This window comes from Elaeis guineensis, chromosome 11 (genome assembly GCF_000442705.2).
Source record: "Elaeis guineensis isolate ETL-2024a chromosome 11, EG11, whole genome shotgun sequence".
Classification (NCBI taxonomy): Eukaryota; Viridiplantae; Streptophyta; class Magnoliopsida; order Arecales; family Arecaceae; genus Elaeis; species Elaeis guineensis.
The window spans coordinates 107,458,954-107,468,419 of record NC_026003.2 but is presented as its reverse complement, the minus strand read 5'-3'; the positions used below and the strand labels follow the sequence as shown (position 1 = coordinate 107,468,419).

The window sequence follows — 9,466 nt, the reverse complement described above, 5'->3', positions numbered from 1 at the left end:
TTTTTAATTTTTATTTAATTTTTAATTAAACTATTAATTTTATTTAGATATTATCATGTTATTTTGAATATTTTATTCTTTACAGAACTATTCTTGTTAGGATTGAGACACTATGTATTTATTTAGTTCTTGTCAATAAAATTTTAGAATTATTTTTATTGATTCGAGTTAAGAATTTTTTCTTAATATCTTGAAGGATTTCAAATTGCGTGAATTTCTGTTTTATTCACGAACATGGCATCACTTTTCCTAATCAAACTATCTTAATCAAGTTTGTTACCGAGTCAAAACTGAGGTGTGGTAAACAGCTCAGCTCATTTCGTTTACAGCCTGATGCAATGTATTCCAACCAACTGAATGTCTTCTGATGATGGAGTAGCTTTTAATTTGCACAATAGACAATGATATACGGTCTCCTCGGCGGTCTACGAGCATATATGGTCAAAATTGCAAGGAGAAGTAAATCCTCCCGAGAGATTAGTATAGGAAGAACAAGAAAGCGACCCCTCATAATCCAAGAATAGACTTATTTGGTTATAACGACAATAGTGAAAGTGTCGACAATATTTTGTTTCACACGGTAGGAAGGTGCCGCGTGACTTCCAATTTCCAAACTGTAACGACACGGCTTGCTGACCAAAGACGCACCCCGTGGACGGGTTTGGGCGGCAGCCACCACCGGTGGGTGGTTTGGAATCTGGAGTTTTGAACTCGTTCAGTCGTGCAATGAAAACCAAGTCACACGGAGAGAGAGAGTTTGCGAGAGAGCCGGTCAGGTCAAACCCATCGAACCCCTAGACCTGCCGCGTTCAATTTTCGACAACAGTTAAACAACTCTAAATTTTTTCAATGAACATTAAACAAATATAGATTACGTACGTACGAGAAAAGGAGAAGTTAAGAGACCAAGGCCTCCACTAAACCCATCCGGTTTTCCAATCCAGTGAACTCTTATCGTCACTCTCTAGAAATAACAAGGCCATCACCGCGCCTCCCTCCTCATGACACGAAACTTCCCAAGCTCGCCGCCACAACGCCCGCGCCGAAGTGGACCTCTCTATGTTAGAAGCCTCGATGACCGCTGGCCGTGGGATAACTCCGTAAGAAACGCTGTGTGGATAGCAATTTCCTTGTTAAGATAAAATTATAGAATTCCAAATGGGAACCTTCATCGTTGTCGTTGCCGCTCCTGGCCACCATTAGAGCTGACTTCCCGAAATACCCTTCTCCTTCCCTGCTTTGGTCGCAAATAGATCGGTTCAAATCAGATCATAAATAATTTTGATCTAATTCAATTTTTTAATCAGATATTATTATTAAATATAAATTTAATTTAATTAAAAATTAAATTAAATTTATAATTAAAAAATCTATCCTATTAAATCATTTGAATCGAATTAGATCTATATATAATCTAATTTTATTCTAAAAATTTTAGATCTAAATTATTATCGAATCTTATTCGTATGATAAACCATGTGAAATTTATAATAAAAAAATAAATATAATTTTATTTTGATTATTAATTTATAAATATTTTTTTAAAATTTTATAATTAAATTGGATAAAACTATATGAAAATAATAAAATTACAAAAACATTTAAAATTTTAATTTTCACTCTATTTATTCTATAATTTACATATTAGATTTGATATTGAATTTGGATCCGATCGAATCGTATCTAAATTTAATAAATTTAAATTCGATCTAAAATATTAAAAAAAATTAATTTTAAAATTTAATTTAATGTTAATTTTTTTTTAAAATATATTAAATTAAATTTAAATAAATTAAATTGAATTGGATCGCATGTCAATTCGATCCATTGGCAGCCTCACCCCGGCGTTACAAAAGATTTTGGTCAAGAGCTGGAAGTCCAATGGCATTTCCGTCATTGGGGAATAAAAATACGGGCATTGACCTCAGAATCGGCGTCAAGCTCTCCAACGATGACCCCGCCCCATCCCTCCCCATGAATCCCGTTTGAACGTTTCCTCTTTAGAATCTCTCCATGCGTGTATATATATTTTGTTCTAGTGCCGTGTAGATCTCAGAGGACAAATCCCAAGCGGTTTAATTAGGGTTAGGGTATCGCAGGTGAGCTCATTTTTCCCTCTTTCCTCCTCCGTTGAGCCTTTCTGTCTTTGTCCGAATTCTTTTTCTTTTTGAATTTTAGGGTTTTGATTCTTCGTAATGCGTGCTTTCTCTGCGAGCATTTGGAAAAACCATAACTTTTTTTGTGTTGAATTGTAAAATTCTTTTTCTTTCCCTTTGTTTTTTCTTCTTGAATTTTAGGGTTTTTATTCTTCTTTATGCTTTCTTTGGTGGCGCGTGCTTTCTCCGAGATCATTTGGAAAAACTTTCTTGGGTGTTGAAAGGTAGGGATATTTATATAAGATTCTGAGGAATAAAGATGCTTCCTTTTCTCTGTTCTGGGTAGAATTCTCTTTGGTAATCACGGATCTGGTTGGTGTTTTATTATTACCTTTCCTTTCCTAATGAACTTGTTGCGAAACTTGGTACGGGCTGATGTGGGCATCTAGATGTGGGGAATTGTTCATTATCAATGCAAATGATGTTTAAAGGACGCATTTTGATTTCAGTTTCTCAGATTGTTGAGAGTGGAAAGCAAAGCCGAGCTGAGATTTAAATTGGATAATCACCAAGTGGTTTGATTTCCACTCAGTGGCATAAAATTGCAATTTGTTTGGCATATTGGAGCTCTTTGCGGTAGGAGCGAAAACCATGGCTTCGGCTGTTATGAATGTCACGGCAACGGTACTAGATTGGATGTCCGCGGCATTTGATGCTCCACTTGCCAGGGCAGTTGTTTTCGGGGTTCATATTGATGGTGGGTTCTATAGCTCCTATTTCTCAAACGATATAGAATTTTCACTTTGGTTCCGATTGCTAAAGTACCATGAGGGAAAGAAGGTGTTGTGAATTGACTTTATGTTGGTGTTTTTTTATTGAAGGGCATCTGGTTATTGAAGTGCTCCTCATCGTAGTCATACTGTTCCAGCTCACAAGGAAGAGCTACAAGCCTCCCAAAAAGCCACTGACTGAGAAGGTTTGCTATTATTTTGGAAATTGCAAATTAATCACATTGATGTTTGTTCTTGGTTCTCCTTTAAATTTCGTCTGGAATGTATCACTATCTATTGTTTAAAAATAGCTTCCAAGGGACCCTTTGATGGTGACTTTGTTGTTACAGTAAATTTTGAATAATCTTATATCACAAACTGCAGGAAATAGATGAACTTTGTGAAGAATGGGTCCCAGAATCTCTTCATCCACCTATCACAGAGGAAATGCTAGCTCAACCTCCTACTTTGGAGAGGTGAATAAGATTGTCCCTTTGAGATTTCATTTTCTATGTTTAAATGTCCCCCCTTTTGACGTGTTGGAAGTGTCTAAATCAAGATGCATTTGTGTCAATAATGCATGGTTTTACATTTTAGCACATTGGTTGTTGGATGAAGATTTCTTTCTTTAATACATATCATGGATCGTCCTGCAATCTTCGCAGGTCTAACATTTCAATGAAGTCTTAGTGGAAAATGATGAAACCACTAATGGTCAACTGAAATATTCAAATTGATAATATAATTTGGCGTAAGGAATTCATTAAAGGCGCAATGGGCTTAAAGATTAACATCAGAGAATAGGGTGCTAGTTGGTCAATCCCAAGGTTTCAGATTGGTTGGGGTTTGACCTATGAAACTATCAGGTAGAGTAGGCTCAGCCACCAACCTGTTGAACACTGGATTTGTTAGGTAGACCTTTTGTTCTTAACAGCCAACAAGTTCACTTTTGGTATTCTTGTTCTTTCGCTGTATCCACCCAGTAACCATCTGGTCTTCCCTCAGTTGTTTAAACCTATGTTGCACTTGTCAAAACCATCTCATATCATTTTCCCCCAGTGACATGTCCTTGGTTGGTGCTGTGGTGAATATATCTTTAATGTGCTCTTCTCCTATGTTGAACATTCATTTTAACATACCTCCTATTTCACACCCATGCCCTTAGGATTTGGACTCACCCATCTAGGATCGCCAAGACACTAGTGTGAGGGATTTAGTGGATTCAGGTATCTTAGTTAACAAAGTTTCAGTGGATATAATGGAGAGAAGAACATGCACTCTGTGCCTCAACCAAAATTGACCTTACAATGCTTTAGGTTGTCTTCTTGCAGGGATAACCATTTTATTTAGACCATGAAAGGAATAAGTGTGTTTCCCTTTCTTGTGATTGAGCTGAAGGAGACAAGTAGGCCAGTATAGAAGTTGAAGAATTATAAAGATGCATGATTTTACCACTTCTCATGAGTTCTTATTTTGTGCAGTGCTGCTGGGCCCCACAGTATAATAGATGGGAAAGAAGTTGTGAACTTTGCATCGGCAAATTATCTTGGACTGGTTGGCAATGAGAAGATAATTGTAAGCAAAACCTAACCTTCTCACTTTCCATACTCATTTGTTGGTATCATTTCATAAAGTTATCTTAATTTGAATCTATCTTAGGATTCATGCATTACTTCAGTGGAGAAATATGGTGTTGGTTCTTGTGGTCCTCGTGGTTTTTATGGGACAATTGGTGAGTACTGTTTCTTTACCATTACTTGAATGTTTATGAAAACGATGTTCCATTCTAATTAATAGCATTTTTGTAGATGCCCACCTTGATTGTGAGACCAGAATAGCAAAGTTCCTGGGAACCCCAGATTCTGTTCTCTATTCTTATGGAATTTCTACAATCTTCAGTGTTATTCCAGCTTTTTGCAAGAAAGGAGATATCATTGTTGCGTAAGTATACCTCTTCGTGTTCAGTATTGCAACATTAGATTGGGAAAAAATTTAGAATATAAGTATTTCTGGATGATGCTATTATTAGAGATCAGATTGCCTTGGCAATAGCCAGTGTAGTTCAGCACAGTAATATGGGTGAATTATCTGTTATTTTTGTGGTGTACCTGGGTTGCTGCAATGCATTTATACTTTTGGTTGTTTCCAAAATTTAGGGGAAATGAATTCTGATTTCCTAGAATTCTTGATTTAAGATTCAAATTTTGAATTGGTACAGAATTTGGAACTAATAGAATAACTATCATTCAGATGAAATCTTAAAGATTGATTGCTACTCTTCATTTTTTTACATTCATGTTTTAGAACTATACAAATTTTGAAATAAAGAATCTTTTCCTAGGAAGGTAGGTTTCTTGTCCGTGTTACTCCAAAGCAAACTGTACTACATATTTTAGCTTGTTTTTGTAACAGTAGCTGAATTTTGTCTGAATAGCAGTTATTGTTTTTCTTAGCTGGCCACTAAAGTGCCACAAGAAATCATATATACCATGTTAATGTTCAATGAATGCTTATATTTGCTCTGCAAAACATATAAAATGTTATTATTGGATTAACAGTGATGAGGGTGTTCACTGGGGAGTGCAAAATGGACTTTACTTATCAAGAAGTACGGTTGTTTATTTCAAGCACAATGATATGGCATCATTGGAGAGCACCTTGAATAAAATCACTCGTGGAAATAAGCGAGCAGAAAAGATACGGCGCTATATTGTTGTTGAAGCTGTATACCAGGTGCGTATGTTGATTTCTTTATGCTTCTGGTGAAATAATTGGTCCTTCTATCTATTTAGACTATGCACCCTTATTGGCCAAGAAAATAAGTTATTGAATGCCCAGAATTCACTTTGCTTTGCTTAAAATTCCTCCATCGTTGGTTGGCAAACTTCTGGATATTTAGCAAGTATTTGTGTAAACTGAAGGAAGCGCAAGTGTAATGTAATAAGTTCATCCTTGCTACCAAATAAATTGTAGAAGGTGTTTTACGTGTAAAGCATTCAAAAAGTTATAATCAACATTAATTTTATAGTGCATAACAAGTATAGATTGTGCACTCAAACAATGATGTGAATTAGATCAGTATCACCTAGCAAAAGTCTTTACATCCAGTGTTGAATATTGCATTTATGTATACAAAAAGTACATGAATATAGTGAAAGCTATCTATCTAGATTGTACACCCAGTAAATGTTTTTGCATGCGCACCATGTCACGGCCAACCATCAAGGTTGATGTAATGGGCTGGCAATAGGATGGTTGATGCTACCCTTTTGTGGCTGCCTAAAGCCTTTTTGCCTTGTTGGTGGCACTCAAATTTTCTTCAAATGCCCATTCTATACTTGTAAGCTGTAACTTTTTCACTCTTTTGCCTTTCAATAGCAATTACATAAGAAATAAAGTAGTTTGTCGTTTATGCATCAGAATGTAATCCTCCTTATAACTTGTCAATATTTTCTGATCTTCTCAACATCCACCACAACTGAGAAATAATTAGCATTCATCACAAATTTAGGTAACCAACCAAAAATATAAACTCTTACCTGCCATCTTGAGGTTTTTGGTTTAACTGTTATATCATTGTTTTCTTTATTTATTCTCTTCCTGAAATGTTAATGTGGACCTCTTTTCTGATTACTTCATATTACATTTTGTCCTTTAAAATAAAAAGTTCTACAGTTTGTGGAATCTGATATGTTTATGTCTACAATTCACCTTATGGTTGCAAATTCTAGTGCATTATTACATTTAATTGCTGCAATCAAAGGCTGTATATTTACTCTTCTATCTTATAATTTTGAAATCTGTTTTGCATGGAATTTTTAGTTTAGTATTTGACAATTGGTTCATTAAAGAAAAAAATTTGGCCAGTTAGAGTCCCCTTTCTTATTTCAAGGAGATTGTTGTGCTTAATGCAGAATTCTGGTCAAATAGCACCATTGGATGAGATTGTCAGACTGAAAGAGAAACACCGTTTCCGGCTTGTGTTGGATGAAAGCCATTCATTTGGTGTGCTTGGAAAATCTGGGAGAGGCCTTGCTGAATATTGTGGGGTTCCGGTAGGTCTTAGGATTCCAGTTCTACCTGCCTTGCTTCTTTCATATCCATTTCTTTGCATTCTCAATTTTGTCTGTTGATGCAGATTGAGAAAATTGATATAATAACTGCTGGAATGGGGAATGCCTTGGCAACTGATGGAGGCTTTTGCACTGGAAATGTCAGAGTTGTTGATCACCAGGTATATACAAATTAAATCGATATTTGATCAGTTATTGGAAATTATTCTGTAGTGATTTTGGAGCATATAAAGTTACATTATGCACTATCGTGTAGGCGTTACTAAATGAATTTTGCATTTGCAGCGTCTCAGTAGCTCTGGCTATGTCTTTTCTGCATCGTTGCCTCCCTATCTTGCAAGTGCGGCAATTACTGCAGTTGAGTACTTGCAGGAAAATCCATCTGTCCTTGAAACACTCAGGAGCAATATCGCTTTATTGCAGAAAGGTGTGCGTTTTTGTAACATGCAATTTGACAAGATACTAAGTTATATAAATGCTATCTTTGATTTAGTTTGCTGAGAATCACATGAAAATACTATTGCAACTACCCCATATTGTCTGGCGACTAGTTCTTCTCACACTAAAGTCTAGTCTCCTAAATACAGTATGATATTGACCCCAAGTGGTTTTAGTACTTTCTTGACACAAGGTAAGAAATGTAGGGTCAACTCATTGATGAAACTACGTCATAAGTTAGTAAAATATTTGTAGAAAAAGCTCATGCATCTATTGCAATTTGCAAATGTATGTTCTTGATCTATTCAATACTGTCAACCTCGGCAATCAGAAATTCATTGTAGAAATTGATTTCTCAGATATAATCAGTGCTCTATATAGAGTTGGAACAACCCATAATTTGTTAGATATCAAAGTTATTTGAAGCTTACCTAGAGCTAAACGTTTGTACCACAAACATGCAAGGTGGCCAAGCAATCAGGGCATTCTCTTCCTTGCCCTACTCACCTCCTCACTCCACTTGGTAATTCCTTCTGTGCATGGATTTGGATTTTTTTTCATACTTGTAGAATTTTGGATTCAACATGGATTTGGTTAATCGCTCTTTATGCTTGGTCTTTACTGTTTTAGCACCAAGGTTTCAAGTGCCAGCCCACTGTACCAGCACCCAGCACAAGTCAGAAGTATAATCTTAATTAAAAAGGGCCATTAGGACTTTTTCTTTTTCCTTTTCGTTTATTGCCCTCTTTTGAAATGGTGTGCCCCATGTCATCAACACTTGAATCCTTGGCTAGCACAAGCAATCAGCTGGCTAGTTTCTTTAAGAGACTCATAGACATTGCTTGCTTTTCATTAGCAACTAATTAGTTGAGGAAGAAATTAGGCTTCAATATTACCTTCTCATTATCATATGGCTGACATAGTTTCAACATGATTCTCTGATTGATGCTTTGCAAACTTATTTTATCATCCATGAAGTAATATGCCGGTAAATGCATTCTTTTACCACCAGGGAACTTTTGCTGTTCATTATTGTTGCTTGATCACTCGTACCTTTGTGCTGACTGTCATGAGAAATGCTACTGGACTTTCCAGTCTGATTATAGTACAGGATTCTGACATTTATTTTGATCTAAGAACAGTAAACTACATTGCAGTAATTTGAAGATTACCTCCTGTTTTCTATGTGACAAAGCAAGTAAGCTCAACAAAAGCTTTCCTTGCTGGACATCAGAATCTGAATCTAACCTCTTGGCATTTTTATATCATCTGGGAAAGTGCAGGCTTGGCTGATGTACCAGGACTAACAATCACTAGCCATCCTTTATCACCTATCGTGTTTCTGAAACTTAAAAAATCAACAGGCTCAGCAAAGACTGACTTGCAGCTTCTTGACACTATTGCTGACAGGGTAAGCCAATACATGACACTATTTCAAGAAGAAATTGGATTCTGAAGTATCCTAAATCATTATTCCTGATAATCCTTTTCCATTAACAGGTCTTGAAAGAAGATTCGGTTTTTATTGTGACCTTGAAAAAGTCTACTCTGGACAAATGTCGCCTTCCTGTTGGCATCCGCTTGTTTGTTTCGGCAGGTCATTCTGAATCTGACCTACTGAAAGCATCTGAGTCGTTGAAGAGGGTTGCAGCATCGGTGCTGGCTGAGCTTCTTTGAGGTCTGTTTGCCAATGAAGGAGCAGGAGCAGGTCAAATTATATCAGCATTTTGGTTTTCCCCCATCGCTTGAATATTGTCGTTTATGTGGGTCTAGATATGTATATAAGCCAAATTCTTTTGCCACCCAGGATGTGCTTTCATGGTTCTAGAAAATTCTGAAAGCAGGTAGAAATTCTGTATAATAGGGATTTGCTTTAATTTTCTGAATTTCTGCATTTTCTTTTGCTCAGATATCCCTTGGAACCGGGGGAAGCAGTCTTGCATGTAGTCTTAAACCATTTAAATAAGAAGTTTGCATCATTTCATTGAACGAAGAGATGAAAATACCAATATTGACACTCGTCGGTCTGATGATTCTTAGATGGAAAGAATCATATGCCTTTGGGTGCAACCATATTAATTTCAAGCGT

General features: G+C 36.3%; 1 protein-coding gene across 1 annotated transcript; it reads left to right on the top strand.

Annotated features, from left to right (window-relative positions):
* The first annotated feature begins 1,880 nt into the window (after nucleotides 1-1,880).
* Nucleotides 1,881-9,366, top strand: LOC105054277 (long chain base biosynthesis protein 1b). Its single transcript, XM_010935769.4, has 13 exons — nucleotides 1,881-2,099; nucleotides 2,606-2,853; nucleotides 2,978-3,072; nucleotides 3,251-3,342; nucleotides 4,348-4,441; nucleotides 4,526-4,598; nucleotides 4,675-4,807; nucleotides 5,425-5,599; nucleotides 6,781-6,921; nucleotides 7,005-7,100; nucleotides 7,225-7,366; nucleotides 8,661-8,788; nucleotides 8,878-9,366. The coding sequence occupies exons 2-13, from the start codon at nucleotides 2,748-2,750 to the stop codon at nucleotides 9,052-9,054; spliced, it is 1,452 nt and encodes a 483-aa protein (XP_010934071.1). The 5' UTR covers nucleotides 1,881-2,099; nucleotides 2,606-2,747; the 3' UTR covers nucleotides 9,055-9,366.
* Nucleotides 9,367-9,466: the final 100 nt, after the last annotated feature.